Here is a 22,268-nt window from a genome sequence, read left to right on the forward strand (position 1 = left end):
TTAGAGATTTTGGATCTTGATGTCTTCTTCGATCATCAAAAACTCTCATTGGTTAAATCGGCATTTAAACTTGTTTGTTTGTTTCATTTTAAGTTGGATTTTGTGGTGGTTCGCCGGAGTTTATGCGGTGGCGCGTGGTGGAAGTTGATTTGGAAACGAATGGCGTGTGTTACGACAATGACTTGAATAATAGATAAAGTGGGGGTTGCAATGTGTGTGCATATTTTTTTGAATTGTGGAATTACGCTTTTAGTCCCTGTAATTTGTTGAAAAGTGCAGTTTTCGTCCTTAAATTTTACGAGTAGACGGAAACTGCATTATTTTCTTGTTCAATCATGTCTGCTACTAATTTAATTGTCGTTCCAATCATGTTCTTTATCTTGTCATGTATACCAACACAACGTTATATCTCAAATATGAAGTAATCGATTGTTTCTACATAACCACCTGTATGATAGAAGGCGAGGTTACTGATCTCACTTTCAATTTCGTTTCTGCTACTGAATATACTGTTTATTTCTTGGTGCAACAAAAGCTCATAAAACATATTAAGATGGATTGTCAAGTAACCTATTATTGACGAGACTGGACATGACTGAATTGTAAAGGTGAGTAAGGTGGCTTTTGGTGTTCAAGTCTAAAGTCTTATTTCAATTCTGGTTAATAAGAGTTGGTACTGAAGTATGAAATTTGAATCAATAAAACTGTTTGTTTTTGTAAACTGGTAAATGTCTGAATTTATTTAAATTGTCTATTTTATCCATTAGAAAACTATAGTGTTTAATTTATAGATAAACTTATACAATTTCACATATTTATTCATCATTATTACCAAAATCTACATCTAAATTATCTACATCTAAATTATATAATTTGCATTCATTTAAACGAAAGTATGCCATTAACCGTATTTAACACATTTAAATCATATTAAAATACATCAATTGAGACATGTGAGGATCGATTGAGAGAAATGATTGATTAAGTTTAATCGATTGAGAAACACCGTTGCTAAGAGTTTGGAGAAACAATAAGAGGCAAATAAAATGTTGGTTTACCTTTTATCAAATAAAAGGTGAACACAACACAATTGCCTCTAAAAAATTGAAAAAAACAAACAGTTTGAATGACTCACCCTCTTAAGTATTCAGACATAAGAGACTAATAAAAGTTCTTTTTTTAAAAACAAACATATTTTAAGTTAGACATGTGAAAGATTTAAGACTATAATTTACATGAATAGTTTAGTAATTTACCAATCTTATCTCATCTTTCTAGAATTGAAGATGAAGAAGAGAAAAGTGACACAAACTTGAATTGAAGTTAAAGCCATATCTTGACTTTCTAACTTAGAAAATTCATCAAGTTGATCAAAAATGTCACATGTCTTGTTTTCTGCAAATGACCATCAAAGAGCTTTCTAACTTGGGCCTTTGAGGCTCTTTGTTAGAGGTCATCAGATGTTACCGGTTCGAGTTCTATAAGGCTATTGGAGATTTTTTCTGGTTGTTTTCTAGGATCCTGTAATTAGTTGAGGTGCGTACAAGTTGGCTCGAACACCCACAGTTAAGAAAGAGCTTTCTAACTTAATTTTAGAGTTCAAAACAATTCATAACTAAACACCTTATTATTTGGAGGCTTCGGCTTTCTGAATGGAATGCATGAGTTCTTTCTGGATACTTAACCTCGAAGGCGACATAACAATGTCTTTCCAAACCGCACCGCGTTCATACGCTGGGTTCGGCTGCTGATAAAGTTCGTATATCGAGTCTGCTGCCTCGTTCAACCTTTCTAACGTTTTCAAAATCTTTATCTCATCCGGATCAACCAATAACGTCTTCTCCTTGTCTTTCCATCCTATCAGCTTTAAAGATTATCTTTTTCGTTAGCAACATATCATACATTTTGTATCTTGCCTTGTTACAACAAAATTGGCTTTATAAGACGTCAAAATGTCCTAATAGAGTCCTTTATTGTGCTTTTTCAGAAACTTCAAATTAGATACACACATACACACATATAGAGGGAGGTTTAGGGAATAACCCCCAACAAAATGAAAAAAAAAAGGAACACCCTAATAACTGTTTATCTATACAGTATGCACATGTGGATGCAAGTAATTGAAGATGTTTCTTTGTTTCTATGCACGTGTGCATGTTATGCACATGTGCATACCGTACAGATGAATGATGATGAGAATGTTCCTCAGTTTTTCATTTTTTTAAGGTTTTCCCCGAACCTGACCCTACACACACATATATACATACATACATACATACATGCACACATATGGAAAGACTAATAGGATGCTTTATTTTAAAAGTGCCATAAAAGACTTGTTTTTTAACAATCTATTAAGACATTTAGGCATATTTGGTGTCATACGCTGTAAGGCCTTTTCAGAAACTTCAAATCAGATATATATATATATATATATATATACACACGCACATACATATATGTATATACCTTTGGTGGTCCTTCCAAAGCATTAGTTAGATATAATCTTGCATTGTCTACAAGTTGACAATATGTCACAAAAGCTTTGGCAAATCGCTTGTGTGACGTTAATTGCGACCTGACCCGCACTGCCCTTCGGCACATGATGGCTCTCCTGTTAACACAGTCGAACTTAAACCCGACTGAACTCCAAAGACGTTACTCCCTTTGTCCAAAATAAGTGTGCACATTTTCATTTTAGTTTGTCTAAAATAAACTGTCAACTACTTTCCAATATTACCCTGAATTATCAAATTGAGAGATGTATTACTCTCTATCATTTAGGGTAAAATTGTCATTTAGTTTTCACTAAAAAGTGTAGTAGGCTCAAATAAGAAGACTAAATATCATGACAAAGTAAGAAGAAAATATTCAATTGTGAATCATTAAAATATCGTTTCTTACATTTTCATATGCATCGTCAAATAGATTTTTTCAATGATTCACATGTGAACCTTCATTTCTTACCTTTTCATGATATTTAACCATCTTATTTGAATCGGCCTCAGAAGGTGTAATCGTTACATATTTCTAAAAACTGTATGTTTTTTTCATTGTGGACAGTTATTTTGGGACGGCGGGAGTATATAAAAAGGAAAAATATTAATTGATTGATTTACCTTATGCCTCTTATGACAGCTAAATAAGGATCACAAACAACACCAACCAGTTCTATCCTGTATGGTTTTCTCTTCTTATTACCATCTACTAGCTCACTTTCTTCATCAAGTTGTTCCCAATAGTTTTCGGTAACGCTTCCGTCACTGTGGACCTTGTAACCGGGTCCCATTCGGTAGTGTTTGCGATGAACGTTTCTTGCCATTGTTATCGTTTGCACAACAAATGGAACCCACGAGAGGGTTCCGTCCATGATCACATCCCTCCCTTCGTTTAGTGCTGTTACGAGGAGGGATGATGCCGCATCCGTCGATGATTGATGCACCTGTCATCAATCAAATATCATCATCATCAGTTTTACACCCTTTCTTGTCAGCTGATAGTACTACAACAGAATCGGCTTTATAGGACGCCAAATATGTATAAATACCCTAATAGACTGTTTTATAGGACTAAACAATTGTGCATCCCATCTAAAGGTGTTGCAATAAGGTCATATGACACTTTTGGGCATTTTAACAAGTTTTTAGGACATTTTTGAGGATGTCCTACAAGGTGGTTGTTTTATAAGACATTTTTTCAGCTAATGTCATATAAAAAGATGAGTGAAGGGACTTTTCAATTTCATAACACTCAACGTCCCTGGAGTTAACACCATCGATTAGTAACCGTTAGGAGGAATAAATCAGTCTTTGAGTAAACTACATGGACTAAAAGGGTAATTCGCTGTAAAAATTAATTGCAATTCAAAAATTCTTTATTAAAAATATTTTAAGTAGGGCTAATGTCGGATAGTTATATATTAATATTTTTTTTTGTTTGGATGTCTTATTTCAAAAGTGTCATATAAAACTTGTTAGGATTCCCAAAAGCATCTTATCAACTTACTGTAACACTTTTACATATGACACACAGTTGTTTGGTCCTATAAACTTAAGTCTTATAAACTGGTCTATCTGAAACTGATTGCAAGAGAGAAACAGAGGCATGCCAGTTCAGCTGTATGAAGCATATCATGATGACCTCTGGAGCTAAGAGCTCTATAAATGACATCTGATTCTTTGAAGGCATCTGCCTCTATCACAACAGCATTTGCTGATGCTCCTGCCCAAAATGGTCTGTTCACATTCAACACCAACATCATAAATAAGTTCATATTAAGAGTCGGGTTCAGGGGAATCCGCAAAAAAAATAAGAAGAAAAACTAAGGAACACCCTAATAATCATTTATCTGACCAATATCACATGTGCATACAAGTGATTTGTCCGGTATACACATATGCATAACATGCACATGTGCATAGAAACCAAGAAACATCTTCAGTTACTTGTACGCACATGTGCATACCGTTTAGCTGGATGGTTATTAGGGTGTTCCTCAGTTTTCATTTTTTTAAGGTTTTTCTCCTGAACCTCACTCTTCATATTAATTACTTTTTTAGCCTTTTAATGGGTAAGAGGTGCTTACCCGTTAAGAAGGGATATTGTTTACCAACACACACTGTCCCACATATATAGTGACCGAGATGCTGACGCAACAAGAAAGGGGTTGCTTTCTGACCCGGTAAACAACCACTACAACAAAATCGAGTTTATAGGATGCCTAAAGTGTTTAAAGGGCTGTTTGGTTGGTTTTCCGTTAAGTCCTGTATGGATAAAGTTGTCTGTGTGGATTAATTTGTTTGTATAAATTGTGAAGGTTTTTGTTTTGGGGGGGGGGGTATTTCATAGATGGAAGAAGCGTGTTTTTTAATTGGGAGAGACAAGTATGGGAAAAAGTTGGTCTTCTGCATAAAACCCCCCTAAAAGCTTACTAAATAAGCCACTTTTATATCATGAAGCCACTACCAAACAGTCATTATAGCTTACCAAATAAGCAGGGAGTCTGAGTCTCAATAAGCTGCTAACGACAGGCCCTAAAGTGTCATAATAAAATGTTTTATAGGACTGAAGTTATAGAACCAAAGAATAAAATATCCTATCTAAAATTGGTACAACAAGTATATAGGACTTCTTTTTCGCGTCGTAACAAGTTTTTTAGGACTTTTTAAAATAAAGTGTCGTATTAGCTATTTTATGTGACATTTTTGAGAATATACGACACTTCTTTAAATTGTGTGATATATGACACTTTATTCTAAAAAAGATTCTAAAATACTTCTTACAAGACCCAAAAGCATCCTATAAACTAATTGCAACACTTTTAGATAAAACGCTTTATTTTTTGGTCATATAAACTTATGTCTAATAAGACACTCTACTTGGACACTTAAAACACTTTAGGCGTTCTATAAGGCACTCTACTAGGACACTCAAACACTTTAGGCGTCCTACAAACTCAATTTTGTTGTAGTGAACCATTTTCAGTCGGTTAGCAGTTACCCAATTTGTGTCAGTAAACGAGGCCTTACTTGTTTCATATATGTCATGATTAGTTATATTGAAAGGACTTACTCTTTAAGAATATCTCTAAGAACGGTACTCTTTCCGGCTCCCATGCCACCGCCCATAAAAAGGAGAAGAGGACTACGATCTTTATGAGCCATCGGAACCATAACGTGAGTACATTGCGAATCGTCTGCAGACACAAGGCCTATCGCCTTCATTTCCTCCACTAAAGTTGTGAATATTCTTGCTACTTTTAGGTTCTTCGTCACCCGCTCAAATCTTTGTTCCCTGAAACAATTTCAATTCAAGATAGCGTTTAGATTTGGATGGATGGTCCAGGGTGTTCATCCAAACCGCCGGCACGGTTTAGAACATCCGCTGTGTGCTTTGCATTTTTATCAAATCGCAGTATGCGATGCAGTTGGACACGTCACAACTCACACGTTCAATTCCAATTTAGTTTGAAGTTTATTTTTTTACTTCTTAGACAATTTTCAATCATGCAACATGTATTTGGGAATTGGATGTACTGGAAATCTTCATTTTTATATTTTGACTACAGTCAAGTTATCATTGATATTATAATGGATTTTCAAACTTACAATTATTGGATTGTAGGCATAGAGTGTGATATGTTCAAACGCATTTTTTTGTGGTTTGCGGTTTGGGAAAATGCTCAAACCACATATGCGGTGCGGTTTGGCCCCAAACCACACCACGAACACCCCTAGATGGTTGGTTTGTTAGCATGTAAGAATATGTGGAATCTCATGAGATCACTCTTCACAAGAGTTTTCGAGAAGAGAAGAAAGATTCCAACGTATATAGTGTGTGTTTGGTACATTGGACTAGACTGGACCAAACAGGGGATCACTGTTCCACATTTTGACATAAGTTTTATGTGGAACAGAGTGGAAAAGACGTGTTCAACCTAGGTGAAACATATCTATATTTTACCAAGATAACCTCAAAATAAAACCTAATTCGCTTCTAAAACATCAAATACACCTCCTCTTTACATTTTATTCAATATTTAAATTTTGTTTTGTCGTATTTTATGCTCTTTAAACTTTCACTTTACTGTCCTCAAAATATTATTTTTATACGGTTCCTATATTTTGATCAATTTATATAATTTATTAAATACTACTAATAAATAATATAGAAAATATATTTTATGCGGTACTTATCTGAACTTTTTATTTTTTTCATTTTAATCGTCTTTGATGGAAACATTCTAATGATATATTTTTGTTATAAAAGTATTTATTTTATTATAATTTAATAAATTATATAAATTAATCAAAATATATAAAAATATAAACAACTCATTAGGGGTAAATTGGTCATTTTATTTGTTTTGTCTTATCCAGTTTTGCCTTATCAAACGATGTACAACTAATTTGTCGGTCTAGATACCAAACACACCCAGAGTTGAAATGGTTCAAGTCTAGTAGATGTGGAACTCTAACTGAGGTGAATAAAAACACAAAATGAACCTTGTGGCTTGCATGACTATGTTCTTGAGCTTCTTTTTGGGCTCATGTGCATCAGGACCCAACACCTGCAATTTCAAATGCAAGAAATTGAGATTATGTAAAAGGTCATAATACAACACCTACAATTTCAAATGCAAGAAATTGAGATTATGTAAAAGGTCAAACACCTTCCAGCCTAGTAGTAAAGGCTTGAGCATGGCATAGTCATGAACCCGAGTTCGAGCCCTGGGAGGGGAGTGTTGGCGACATTTAAGTGAGGCCATGTTTAGCCTCCAAATTTGCAGGGGATTAGTCGGGCTTTAGCCCGGACACCCTTACAAAAAAAGGTCATAATACAATAAAATTGACTTTACAAGACACCAAATATATCTGGATGTCATAAAATAGTATTTAAACTATAATTGTTCGTCATATGTAAAAGTGTTATTGATATGACGTTTTTGGACGTCTTAACAATTTTATAATACAATTTTGAAATAAAATGTCCAATTAGTCTTTTTACACAGACACTTTTGAGAAATACCATGTTTTTTTTAGAAATGTCATGTTTTTATAGAACACTTTTTTATTTGATAATTTTTCAAATAATGTCAAAAGAGATTAATAGAACGTTTTATTTTAAAGTGTCCTTAAAAACTTGTCGAGACGTCAAAAAACGTTCTATTAACTTATTACAACACTTCTACATATGAAACACGACTGTTTGGTCCTATTAATTTAATCTTATAATGAAGTCTATTAGGACATATTTGACGCCCACGGCGTAGTGATGGACCCAGGATTTTTTGTCGAGCGAGTGCACATTTAAAGTCGATTAACGGCATACAAAGTCATCCAATGCTTTTTTAGCCGAATTCCACCGTTTCGAGAGATTTTTAAGTTTTTTTGTTGATTTCAAGGGACTTTCCGGCCCCCGGGGGGGGGGGGGAGTAATTTTGTTTTGATATTCCTTATATTTTCTAATATCTCATAGCACCCTTCAAAGTTTAGCGGATGCATCTTTCATATCTAAAAAAATCCTACTTACGAAAATAAGTTGAGTTAGTGCACGGGAGCCCACTCGGATATACATAGGTCCGCCCCTGTACACGGGCGTGCTCTTTACTCAAATACACAACAGGTTTAAGTTCAAGATCAAATCACGCAGGAACCACTCCACTAGCCTCAGCCAGCTTTGAAATGCGTCGCCACATGTGGTTCCTACGAGGCGGGACCCATTCGGGGACGTGGTCAGTAACCACTCCGCTAGCCTCAACTAGTTCAGAAATACGTCCTCACATGTGGTTCTAGGTGGCGGGACCCATGTGGGACCCAGTCAGGATCATTAATCAATCTTTTGCTCAAATTAGAACATACTTCGACGTACTATCAAGCCAGATTTTGAAATAAACAAAGGTGTTTTGAGGGTTAATAGTACCTGACTGATCATGAAAGAAGCATTGCTCCAATGAAATGCAAAGTAACTGAGAATACATCTCTCAAATTCTTCCACAAGTTTTATGAACAATGAATCTGCACCTGGATCATCTCCAAAAAAGGAATACATATCTTCCTCACATCCTTCTTCTTTCCTGATATAAGCAGAAGCTAATTTGCAGAGATAAGGGCATTCTCGTTTATCAACAAACCCCATCTGCCTAGCTGCAATCAATCAATCATTCATTTATTCATCCATAAACACGCAATTTCACACACAGCCAACCATTAGAATCGTTTCTGGATGGTTAATTTTATACCTACATAATGAGGGAACCTCTCGAGCTTCAATGGCTGACCGGTACTTGAAACTCGAATATAAGGGATGATCCGATGATGGCGAACCTTTCTGAAACGAAAGTGCATAGCGGCAGCGATGATTAAGCCGATTGAAGATGCTAAGATGATCTGGATAATGGTAGGTTTATTGTCGTCGTTGTATTCATCTAAAAAGTAGAAGAGTTTGGAGGACAAAAAATGGTTTAATTCCAATGCAATTTCTTTACACCTCTCCATGTTTTGAGGTTGAAATAGGAACTGGAATTGAAATTGATTGAGGAGGAAGGTGATGAAGATTGGGAATTGGAGGAAATTTTTGGATCTGAAAGTTGCAGAAGAGATGAAAATGAGGGCGAGAGAGATGGAGATGGAAGTGTAAAAAATCGTTATGTGTGGTCGGATAATTTAAGAAGACGTTTTGTATGTTTATTTTTTCCATTTACAATCTTGATAACATTTTGTTACCCAGCCGAACGATTGTGTAAGAAGAAGAGTTAAGTGTAAGAATGAATTTGGACATCACTTTTAATCTCAAACTCATCTATGAATCACGTTTGATATGGAGATCGATCCGGTGTTTGGTGCATCTTATCATAATATGCATTCAAGGGTGGACGTCCCTTGTTACGCTTCTCACGTTAACGCTCATTCTCAACGAAACCCGACCCTTGTTATATATTTTTCTTAAAATATAAATTCTAGATGTTCATATCATAGGAACAATTTATGCATGAATTGAGATCTATTTATTAGCAGTTTAATAAGACTTACAACTTATTTGGTAAGTTATACATGACTCTTTGGTAGTGGTTTACTGATATAGGAAGTGACTTGTTCAATAAGCTTCTATGAGAGCTTTACACAAAAATCAAAAAATAAAATCTTCCCAAACTTGTCTTTTTCAATTAAAAAAAATGCGCTCCCACCATCTACCGAAAACCTTTCCAAACAAAAAAAATTCTCAATCTATATAGATAGATTATTCTACACAGACAACTTTATATATACATGACTTAATGAAAAATTAACCATACAACCCCTTAAGATTGTATGTAGTGGCAACCACTTAAGTTATGCCGCATTGGTTAAGTTTTAGTACTATGTGTATTCAATTATTTTGAAGTGTGAAAAGAGTATGTCAAGATTCTTTATCTATGATCATATTAGCAATGCATTTGGTAAGTATCATATGACAGTACAAAAACTTGTTTCACATTTAACACAACATTATACTCGGACAAGGTATGCCTGAGCGAGACAAAAATGCATTTTTTTTACCGAACAAAAACATGGAAAATGAGACAAAATTACTAAAACACACCCTTAATATCAGATTTATTCCTTTTTATTTAAACCCCAAACAAGTTGCTTCTTCCCCTTTCATAAAAATTGTTAATGGGTAAAATTCTAGAATCTTGTCATTGTCATGTTCACACAAAAAATTGTTAATGGGTAAAATTCTAGAATCTTGTGATGTTCACACACAACACAAGGTAAGTCACACTCAATAAGCATATGATAAATAAAGAATAAATTGTATGAAAAAATAACGTATTTTAACTTGATTCCCATTTTTGGTAACGTGCTTTCATTTTGGTACCTAAGATGTAAAGTTTTAAACATTTAAATACTCCAGTAACCGGTTACCATGCTAATGTGGCGAGTGATGTGGTATCCAACTCAATATTATTTGCTATTCAACCCAATTTCATCCCATCAGTCGCCACATCAACATGGTAACCGGTTATTCAGGTACTTGAATGTTTAAAATTTTACATCTTAGATACCAAAATAAAAACTCAAATTAAAAATATATTACTTTTTCATGTAATTTGTCAAAAGTATGAGATACTCAAACTTATAAGCAATTCAGTTCAGTTCAGAAAGACTTGAAAAAACATGGATAAAAAAGGAAACCAAAAAACTGTAATAACTGATTACTATAAAAACTTAAATAACATCTACACTCCCTACAATGCTGCAAAGTTTAACCAATATCTATATGTATATATATATATACTCTTGTAACTAATAAACCATAAACTTATGTAAAATAATTAATCAAAACTCACATTCATCTCAACTTATTAACAAAATCAAATGAACACATAATAATACTAATCTCTGCACATACCGATCCTTATCGATCATATCGGCGCCGAGCACGTCGTCCGGAAATGGCCCGTTTGATTGCATCGGCTACAATGCACGACCCGCTTTACCCGTCCTCGATCTTCCGATCGTACTCTCCGTTTTCGTGGTCTTCCTGGAGGCCGGAGGGACTTTGGCGGGTTAATGATTATTTCGGTCACACCACCACCACCTTCGCCTTGTGATGTTGCCATTGAATCTGATATTTCCTTCCAAAGGCTTTTATCAGGGACCGGATGGATTGTTTGGGAGTATGCTTTCCGATAAGCCGCCACTGTGAAACAACTCTCGGTGAACCGGTGAACGTTCTGGCGGCACGAGAGGAGAGCTGCCACGGCATGGGCACAGGGGAGACCGTAAAGCTGCCATCCTCTACACAAACAGCAGCGGTTTCTGATATCGACGATATTGGTTCCTTCGTGTGAAATGACCTCGAATTCAGCCTCGTTTGCTCGAAGAACCTGATAAGTTCGTGCACGATCGATGGCCTCGGAAACCCGTCTCTCGGCAGTCGGAACGAGTATTGAAGTCCACTGCATACTCGTTTCGCGCCGCTCATTGAACCACGTCATTAGTTGCCTACGAATACATTCCATCATTTGGATTATCGGAAGCCCGGAGGCTTCAAGAATCCAAGCGTTTAAAGATTCGATTATGTTAGCCGTCAGGTGGCCAAACCGGGTTCCTTCAAAATATGCCGTAGCCCATAGCCGAGCAGGAACTCGCCGAATCCAATAAGCGGCTTCTTGGGATATCTCTTCAATCTCGAGGATTTTCGTTTCAAAATCCATGACCGTAAGTGCATTAGCTGCATCCCATAGAAGGTTGACCAGCATCGTGTTATTAAACTCTTTCCGGAAACTCTCGCTAAGATGGCGCATACAGAAGCCATGAAAAGCGGTCGGGAAGTTGGCTTCGACTCCGTCAACGATACTTTTCTGTCTGTCCGACAAGATTGTAAGCCTCGGCATGTTCTCCGTGTTCATTTCCAGTAAATTATGCAGCTCGGAAAGAAACCACATCCAGTTTTCGTTGTTTTCTTCATCAACAACTCCGAAAGCCAAAGGAAACAATGCGCCATCTCCATCAAATCCCGTAGCAAAAAGCAAGGTCCCAAGATACTTGCTCTTCAAAACAGTTCTATCGAGACCAAGAAGCGGTCTACACGCATTCAAAAACCCGTAAATCGAAGCCTGAAATGAGATAAACAGACGTTGAAAACAGTTGTCAGCAGGATTCACGTAAACGGATGCAATGCTGTCGGGATTCGTGCGTCGAACTTGGTCACAGTACTGCGGCAAAAGACGGTAATCTTCTTCAAACGATCCCCGAAGAGCTGCCATGATCCGTTCTTTCCCTCTCCATGCTTGTTTGTATGATAACGTGATCCCATGAACACGATGAATCTCTTCTAGTATCTCTTTCGGTTTGCATTGTGGATTTTCTTTAAGCCGTTGTTCGACAGAATTCGCAACCCATTGAACCGAAGCCTGTTGATGACCAAGGTGCGCGATACCGCCACACGTATGTTCGGCATGGATGGTCCTAATCGTGAAGGTGGGTACACCGGGGAGCTTAGCGGCATGGATCCTCCACGGGCAGCCTTCACTAGCACATTTGGCGGTAAAACGGGTTTTATCAGACTTAACTGTTTGTATCTCGAAGTGAAGAGCTATAGCGGTGTGCCTTAACGCCCTACGGCAGCTTGTAACATCGGGAAACTCTTGACCAACCATCAATTCGTAGTTCGGGGGAGGAGCTAAGGTTCGGGTTTGGATCACCGGTGTTGTGACCACGAGCTCAGGCCGTTGAACCGAGATTGGCACCACACCCATTTCAGGGTGCGGATGCTGGTGCACCACAAGCTCTAAGTTTTCATCAAGATCATGATTCTCCGCAACGGCTAAACCACGGTTATCTGATAAACCTAATTCGTGAGTTTGATCAGAAAGAACCATCTGGGAATCATGGTTTTTGACTTGTCCTTGATCGATACCCGAATCAAGATCCTCATTTTCTTCATCATTTTCATTGAATCCATTCTCGTTATCATCATCAAACTCAGTCGCATCTCCATTATTACCATGATTTAGTAACAATTCATGATCATGATCATGGCCGTGTTCTAAACGTATATCTTGATCATCATTCTCGACTACTTTTATCTCGTGCTTATGGGTATGCATAAATCCCATATTTCGATTCTGCCCGATTACCAAATTCTGATTATGTCTTAATCCCATTTGTTGGTTCTGAACCAACGGTATATCCGGTCGTGTACCAATAATCATCTCATGGTTTTCCATCACCATACTTTCAACCAGACACTCAGAATCCACGATATAAGAAACATCAAACTTGAAAATACTGAAACGGCCTGTTCCAACAAAAGTTCACAATCAAAATCATCTCTTATCATAATCCACAATAATCAAATCATACCAACATATAAATTAAAACTTCAATTCATCAACCATGAGCAGCTACATGAATTAACATACATAATAATGAAACTATCTTCGTTAGCAGCTTAATGAGCTTAATGGGACTCACAGCTTATTTGGTCAGCTATACATAACTGTTTGGTAGTGGCTTAATGATATAGAAAGTGGCTTACTCAGTAGGCTTCTAGGAAGGAGCTTTATGCAGAAAGCCAAATTTTTTTCCAAAACCCTGCCCCTTCCAATTAAATAACACGCTCCTTTCATATATGAAGAAACCCTCCCAAACAAAAACCTTCCCAAACAAAAACCTTCCCAATCTATACAGATAGCTTAATGGAAAACCAACCAAATAGCCTCTAAGTAAGTAGATTTAGGGGTTGTTTCGTTAGTTTTTCGTTGTTTGGTAGTGGCTTATTCAGTAAGCTCTAGGAGGGAGAAAGCCAAATTCTTTTCCAAACCTGCCCCTTCCAATTAAAAAATAAGCTCCTTCATATACAAAAAAAAGTAAAAACCCTCCCAAAAAACCCTTCCCGATCTATACGGAGCGATTAATCCACTCATAAGGCTTTATCAGACTTAATGGAAAACCAAACAGCCCCTACACTGAATTCAATTCTTCAAACAGAAACCTAACACCAACAAATTATACCCTCAATTCCAGAAAAACAGTTACCCTAACCTAGAATGTCAATCAGATTGACATCTACTTCACAGAAACATACGAATTTAGGAATTTTCATGAAGATGCATTAAACCTGATACCGAACACTATAGATACGATCATGATAGCATGAAATTTGCAACAAATTAGGATACAATTTCGCACAAAAATTAAAAGGGTGCAGCTCTTTTGGCAATTTAGATCTAAACAACAACATTATGTAGCAAAACAGAACACCAAACGATAAATTATACATAAGAACACAATGAAACACATAAAAAGCAAGAATACGAACCAAAATTCAAAGGGATCGAGCGAGAAGAGCAGCCAAATTGGGGGAAAGAAAGAAGAAAACCTGCAAAAGAGTTTGAAAGAAGAGTGGGTTGAAATTGGCGGGGGGAAGTGAGAGGTGAAATACCTGAAAGAGGGCTGAGGAAACGGCAGATGAAAAGGGTAAACAAGGGGCACAATTGGGGAACGAAGAATTGGATCTCGAAAATTAGGGTTTCTAATTTTTCCTTACAAAAGAGAGGGTATTTAGGTCACCCCCAAATTTCTCTTCTTTAACATTCTCTCTTGATCCCTATTTTACCCCTCCCTTTACTCCCTCCTTTCTCATTTAAACTTGGAGTAAATTACGAAATCATCCTTACCATATTCATCCAGGCTTGTAGGCTTGTGAAAACTCTGTTTTAGAGGTCGTTTACTAAATGTTTATTCGGATAAGTGTTTACCAAGTCATGTTATCTTACCGGATGAATAGGGTAAGGACCAAGAATATTGTATGGTAAGAGCGAATACAAGGACCGAGAGTCTTACCCAGTAAGTGATGACGACGACTCTTACCATAATTAGCGTTTATCAAGTAAATTGTTGCATACGATGTCGGTTTGGTAGACTAAAATTTTACCCGGTAAGTAAGTGGTGGTATTGAATTTTACCGTAAAGCGCTTATCTGGGTAAGCGTTTGGTAAACGACTCTTTAGTCCTAAGTTTCCGAAATCACGTATGGCTTTGTATTTCATCACAGACTTTCTCCCTAGCGATTTTGTAATATTGCCTTTGTCCCAAACGGTGTCTAAAAAGCTCACTGTAACAGGTTTTGTGGCGCGTCATGGACTAAGGCTTGTGTCTCATACCATGTTAAGCATGTGGCACGACATGGCCTAATGCACGTTTTTTGTAACGCAATATTTGATTTCTTTTACTTTTTTAATATCTTATTTGTTAATTTATAATATATAACCTAATTTAAATATTCAATATCACCGACTCGTTGACTAATTGAAAAAAAAATATGTTTATTTGTATAATATTATATATGATCTAATGATTTGCTGCCATAGGTTACACCTTGAAAAATGTTGCAGCCTCGTTGTGGCTCCTAAGGCTTAAGGCTTGACCTCGCCACCACACCTTGCCTCACACCATTTAGAATCTTGGTCACAGATAAGTGTCTGTATTACTATTTTAGTTTGTCTCAAAATAAATGTCAAACTTTCAAAAGTAAGTGTCTATTTTTTACATTTTACCCTTGATTTTGAGGTGGATAAAATATCTTTCTCTCTCTCTCTAATTAAGGGTAAAAATTTTCTTTTGTTAATTAAAAAGTATAATAGTTACACATTCCTAAATTGTGTGTCTTTTTTATTATGGACATTTATTTTAGAATATAGGCAGTGTGTTTTAACTAAGATATCAATTAAGGGAGAGGATAAAAAATAGACAATACATCAATGTGGATTAATTGAAGTGCTTTAATGATTTTAACACAAAGGTTGTTTGTTTACCTTTTAATAATTAAAATGCATCATTTGAATCGTTAAGATTTGAATCTTGTTCGGAAAAAAAATGTCTCTTAACGATTCTAAAATCCTCTGAATGATTTTGTATTCTAAACCTTCCTTAACCATTCAGCGTTCTAATTTCATTGTAAACAATTACCCAACAATTGTATTTCATTTTGCATTATATCATGAGAGTTTATTAATCATCATGACCATTTAATCATTTTGTACCAGATCATTCAGCAACTGTCAAACAGTCTCATAGCTTTATTTACTTGTTCACTTAATTATTTTCATCAACTTAATAGTTTTAAAACATGTCAGATAAAAAAAAGTGTCAAATTCCTTATAAGACAATATTTGTTCTCTTTCCTAATCAATGTGGGATATTACAATCCAACCTCCTTGGGAGTCCGGTGTCCTTACTGATACATCAGTCTGATTCTCTGATCTGATATCTCATACTAGTCGTACTATATATTATTCTCTTTATCCATACATATGGACTCACAGTTTTAAAACGCGTATAATAAAAGATGTATCAAACCTCTTATAAGACAACATTTATTCCCCTCCCCAACCAGCACGAAATCTTACACGATATATGTGTACAGTTAGTCTGGATGTTACATCAAAGTTTTTTAATTAAAAGAAGTTGATATTTTGAAAATTTTAAATATTTAAACCCTTTTCGTTTATTTATATTTTTACATTTTATTTGATTAAAAAAAAGATTAGGTTTAATGATATTGGATTATTGAAGGCATATTTCATGGGGGAGCTTAAAAGGGTAATATGGGGAAATTGTAAAGCCAAAAGCTTGCAGGTCGATCATGCCCTTCATGTAAGACAGGGGTAGTTCCGTACCACCGCCTTATTTTTTCAACCGCTTCTTCTTTTGAGTTATTTTAATATGTTTATATTGATTTTTAAAAGAGTAAATTATGGATTTGGTCCCTGAAGTTTGTTATTTTTATGAACATGGTCCCTGAACTTTAATTATTACAGACTAGGACTAGTCGTATATCGTTTTGTAACGAGTTAGTTCTTTCCTCTAACGGTCATCCAGTTTCTTCGTTAACCTTCAAGGTAGTTTTGTTCTTTTCCTTTTCTTTTTCTTTACTAAAGGGACCAATTTCTTAATTATTATATTTTAATATATCAATGTGGTGTTATTTATTTTGCTCGATTTTTGTTTATAGTTTTTTTTTCTCATCATAATTTAAAAAATATTGTTATAAAAGTCCATTTCATCACACCCGTTTACTCAATTGATCTAATGGTTGATGGAGATGAGCTTCGTCTGAACGGTTGAACCTCACTATATGTGTGTGTGTGTATATATATATATATATGTGTGTGTGTGTGTGTGTTCGTGTATGTACACATCTATGTATACGTACGTAATACATATTCTTTTGAAGAGAAAATATATTATTTAAAAATATAAATTTAAAGGATAATAATTAGTATATATTAAAGTATAATAATTAATTAATTTAATAAACTTAAAATATAAAAAAAGTAATATTTTTTATTTTTTAAACTTAATCACGGATGCGATCTCTTAGGTTTGTTTGATTTTATGAAATTGACCCCTCGAGTAAAGATAAAAAAAAAAGGATGAAAACGCCCTCAAGATTAATGGAAGAACTGGATGGCAGTTAGAGGGATGACCAATTTGTTACAAAACAACATACAACGAGTTTTAATCTGTAATAAATGTAGTTTAGATACCATTTTTGTAAAAACTACCAAACCATAGGGACCAAATCTATAATTAACTATTTTTAAAATTACATATTAATATAAACAAGAGTAAATTACATGATTGGTCCCTCTGGTTTATATGTATTAATACTTTGGTCCTTATTTTAAAATATCTATGGATTACATCCATGTGGTTTTTGATTTATAACACATTGGGTCCCTGACACTAACTCCGTCCAAATTGTGCTGTTAATTCGGTTAGTTTAGTCTATATGGGTATTTTAGTCATTTCAATTAACTTTTTATTTTCCAAGATAATTTACTTTATTCTTTATCAATAGCAGACCCCACCTCTTTTTCTCTCACCAATGAAATGGTGTCAACTGTCTCTTTAGTTTCAAACAATGACGCGTGTCCTGTAACTTTGATCATCCTCTCGTTCAGTTTTTGTCTTTTTACCCAAACCATATTCAAACATAGAAAATTTCGTGAAGATTTTATCCATAAATAGATCAAAAATCTTGAATTGAAATCAAATAACGATTAACGGCAGACCCATTCCACCCATAAACATAACACAAATAACTGAAATCGAATTCAAACAAAAACCCCTCAAACCATATATCTTCGAAACATATCTAGATCTTATTGGGGAAAACCACAAATCTTTGAAACGTAATCTGGATCTGCTTGGGAAAATCGAAACGCATATTTGAATAAGTGAACCCATCGACCGAGAAATAAAGATGAAACATGTCTGGATTTGATATTCGGATGAGATGTAGAAACAGATTTGGACAGGGATTGGATCATGAAGAGACAGGCGATTTAATTTAGCGATGAAGACAAATAAATAGGAATCAATTTAGGGTGGTTTTTCCGGTTCTTATACTTATAGTGGTTACATATAGAACAAAAAAATAATCAACCCCGTTTGGTTTATTTGTATTTATTTTTTTGGTTTAAAAAAAAAAACAGATTAGTTTGACTCTAATTTAATACGTGGAAAAGTTGAAAAATTCCTAATAAACTTTCTCATTTTGAATAATTTAATCTTTAAACTATTTATTTGAATAAAAAATTATTAAACTTTCTCGTTTTTAATTATGAAGTCTCTGGACTATTTTTATTTATTTATGAAAAACTCATTAAACTTTCATATTTTGAACGATTAAGACATTGATTTAAATAAAAAACAAATTGTCGAACTTTTACTAGTCGTTTAATGTACCTTTTTTATGTTAAAAAAATGTAGGTAACCAATTTCTAAAAATACGAAGGTTTATTTATTAAAAAAATGTTCAGATAATTAATTAATTAAAATAAAAAGGTTTAATAGTTTTTTTATTTAAAAAGAGAAGTTTAATGATTTTTCCATGTAAAAAAAATAGTTTTAGAAATAAACCTTTTAAAATTAAAAAAAATTATTGGATTTTTTTAGATTTTTTTTTAAATATTTACTTTGTTTTTAAAATTATTTAATTATACCAAATTAAATATGGATCATTTTATTTTAATAAGGTTTAGGTTTCGTACAAGTAAAATATAACAAGTGTCGTTTTGTTTAAATCCATATATCTTTCCTTCTTCTAGAAAAGAGGGTTAGTATGATAAAGATTGCAATAATTTAAGCCTATAGGATATCGTTTATCAAATGTTTATCTGGATTTATCAGTAAAATTCAATATTGATATTTATCGGATAAAATTTTAGTCCACTAAAATGGTATAATATGCAACAATTTACTGGGTAAGCGCTAACATGGTAAGAGTCGTTGTCGCCATTTACTGGGTAGGATTTTCGGTCTTTGCATTTTCTCTTAGCGGGTAAAATTATTGGTCATTATCATATTTATCTCATAAGGTAATTTGACTTGGTAACACCTACCGGAATAAGTGTTTGGTAAACGTCCCCTAAAACTTTACATTCCCACAATATTTAGTTTTCTCATTCGAATCATCTTCTACATGATTACACACATACATACATACATACATACATACATACATACATACATACATACATACATACATACATACATATATATATATATATATATATATATATATGAGCTTAATCATCTAAAAACTTCAAAAAATTTGAGATTCGTAAGAGAAGTAAAGAGGTCAACCTGTTTTAAATATACATGGATTATGGAAAAGAAGTTCACGACCCGTGGTCCTTTTGCCTCCACGCGGCATTGTTCTATCAGGCTTTCGCCCATTATGGAAAATTCCTCACTGCTACCTCTTGTAGGAGTTTGGGCTATCTCGGTCCCAGTATGGCTGATCATCCGAGATCTATCTTAAAGTTTTCTTTCTCTCACATGATGTATTTATGTTTAAATATAATATTAATGTATTGATTAACATATATTTGTTTTATAATATGTTTGTTTCATATGTATTTTCCATAAGGTGAAACTGTTTGACGTGTATTTTTTGTTTCACAAACACATAAATAATCTTTGCATATGTTTGCATTATGGACCAAGTACATGTGAAACTAACAAACTGTGAAACAAATATGTTAATAAATATTGTAAATCCTAGTCGTTGCTGTAAAAAATCATATGAAATAATACATGATGCACAAGTTCTCAATGTTATCACAATTTCATAATTTATAAAAAGAAGGTCCCCGTACAACAAATGTTTATCTCAAGAGTAAACTACAAATTTAGTTCTCATGATTTGTCGAAAATAATTATAATTTATGATTTAAATATATATTAAAGTAACATCACACCTTACAAAAGAATGCATTGTAACGTGTCATAACATGTCATAACACGTTATAATGCAAACCAAGTCTTAAGGGCTATTTGACAATTGTTGAATGGTTTGGTACAAAATGATTAAGTAGTCAGAATGATTAAGTGACTCTCATGATATAATGCAAAATGAAATATAATTATTTGGTAATTGTTTACAATAAAATTAGAACGATGAATGATTAAGGAAAACCCAAGATACAAAATCATTTAAAAAATTATAAAATCATTAAATGATAACTTTTTTTCATCAAACAAGATTCAATTGGTATATTTTAACATAACTTTTAGTAAGCAACCCGACACTCATAATGCGTAATAACGATTTATTCAAAACCATATTATAATTATATCATTTTCATATAAAACAAATAATTTTGATGACTACATAGACGGCCAAGAATCAAACGACGACGTAATCATTTGATCTCATCCCTGTTTTCTATCCTTACGGGAAACCCACCTTTCATCTTCGCCGTGAAGTAAACTACGTAAACCGGATCGACGCCATCATCCGTCGCCGGAACCACCCTAAACCGCCGTAAAACACCCGCCACCACCCTCTTCATCTGCAAAAACGCCATTTCTTTCCCCAAACAGACACGTGGACCCGCCTGAAACACCGGATACTCATAAACATCCCTCGGTTTAAACACCCACTTCCCTGAAATATCCTTCTCCAACCACCTCTCTGGCCGGAACTCCGACCAGTCGGAACCCCACAACTCCTCAGACCTTCCCATTGCGTAAATGTGATACGATATCGGATACCCTTTCTTCATGACGGTTCCGTCAGGTAAAACGTCGTCGTCAGCTGCTTCCTTCCCATCTACGGCCACCGGCGGGTAAAGTCTCATGGTTTCACAGAGGGAAGCATGAGTGTAAACCATGTCTTTCACTTCGTCGTAAATTAGGCTTTCTGGTTTCTCTTTAATTTCTTTGAGAATTTCACTTTCGATTCTGGGGTTCTTGTAGATCAACCAGAAGAACCATGTTAACACGGCGGAGGTGGTGTCTCTGCCGGCTAATATGAAGCTAATGACGATATCGGCGACGAAGTTTTCGTCGGAGTGACCGGAGGTCAGGAACCTGGATAATAGATCAACGGAGTCGATTGATGATTTTTGCTTCAGTTCTTGTTTCTTTTCTTTCGTGATTTTGATAGCGAATTCTCGAACGACTCCGACGGCGATACGAAGCCGTTTCTCCGACCCAATGTCGAGAATCCGTTTAAGTTTCCATAACAATGGAAGATTCGATCGGAGTCTGCCGGTGCTGATCATAACAGCTTCTTCAAAGGCGGTGGCGAATATAGCATCCGGCAACGACGGCAGCAAGTAAGCAGGATCATGTCCGAATGCGATTTTGCATATGTTATCAAACGTAAATCTCTGAAGTATATCTTGGAGGTCAAGAACAGTGGTTTCGGACCCTCCGGTAGCGGCGGAGGTGGCGAAGATGGGTAGGAGACGGTCGTTGAGCTCAGTGTCCACCACATGTTCGACGAAATTCCTCAGAGACTTTGTGTTGAATTCGTGACTTGAAACTTGTCTCTGAAACTTCCACCCATCACCGTCGATATTGAAGATTCCGTGGCCGAGTAAATCAAAGAGGTTGTTTGTGGCGGTCTTACCTTTCGGGTAGAGGTGGAAGTTGGTTTTCAAAATGTGTCGTACGACGGCAGGGTTGGCGGTGAGGACACGGAGACGGCCGAGAGGGCGGTGGAGTACGGCGGTCTTAGTAGGGCTATTGTTGACGTAGTCCGACGTCCACTGGATGAAACGGTGGTTGTTTTGGAGTATAAAGAACAAAGATCCGATGAGAGGGTATGATCTGGGAGCAAAATTGTTGGTGGGTTTGATGAAGAAAATGGAAAAGATGGATTTGAAGAAGAAGATGAAGATGAAGAAGAATGGAAGAATTGAAAAGAAGATGGATTTTGAGAGGTGGAGGTCTTCCATGGCGGATGAAGGCAATGAGATT

General features: G+C 35.4%; 3 protein-coding genes across 3 annotated transcripts; all 3 read right to left on the reverse strand.

Annotated features, from left to right (window-relative positions):
• Positions 1-3,115: 3,115 nt before the first annotated feature.
• LOC112507938 lies at positions 3,116-9,121 on the reverse strand. The gene is made up of 6 exons (XM_025112693.1): positions 8,741-9,121; positions 8,422-8,645; positions 7,005-7,069; positions 5,572-5,793; positions 4,109-4,235; positions 3,116-3,442 (listed from the first exon to the last, which is right to left on the reverse strand). The coding sequence occupies exons 1-6, from the start codon at positions 8,994-8,996 to the stop codon at positions 3,116-3,118; spliced, it is 1,221 nt and encodes a 406-aa protein (XP_024968461.1). The 5' UTR covers positions 8,997-9,121.
• Positions 9,122-10,717: 1,596 nt separating this feature from the next.
• Positions 10,718-14,495, reverse strand: LOC112507601. Its single transcript, XM_025112250.1, has 2 exons — positions 14,311-14,495; positions 10,718-13,287 (listed from the first exon to the last, which is right to left on the reverse strand). Exon 2 carries the CDS (start codon positions 13,220-13,222, stop codon positions 10,907-10,909), a length of 2,316 nt encoding a protein of 771 aa, XP_024968018.1. The 5' UTR covers positions 13,223-13,287; positions 14,311-14,495; the 3' UTR covers positions 10,718-10,906.
• Positions 14,496-20,655: 6,160 nt separating this feature from the next.
• LOC112507673 (cytochrome P450 94A2-like) lies at positions 20,656-22,268 on the reverse strand. The gene has a single exon (XM_025112335.1). It carries the CDS (start codon positions 22,244-22,246, stop codon positions 20,705-20,707), a length of 1,542 nt encoding a protein of 513 aa, XP_024968103.1. The 5' UTR covers positions 22,247-22,268; the 3' UTR covers positions 20,656-20,704.

Source organism: Cynara cardunculus, assembly GCF_001531365.2.
Source record: "Cynara cardunculus var. scolymus isolate 2C chromosome LG 2, CcrdV1, whole genome shotgun sequence".
Classification (NCBI taxonomy): Eukaryota; Viridiplantae; Streptophyta; class Magnoliopsida; order Asterales; family Asteraceae; genus Cynara; species Cynara cardunculus.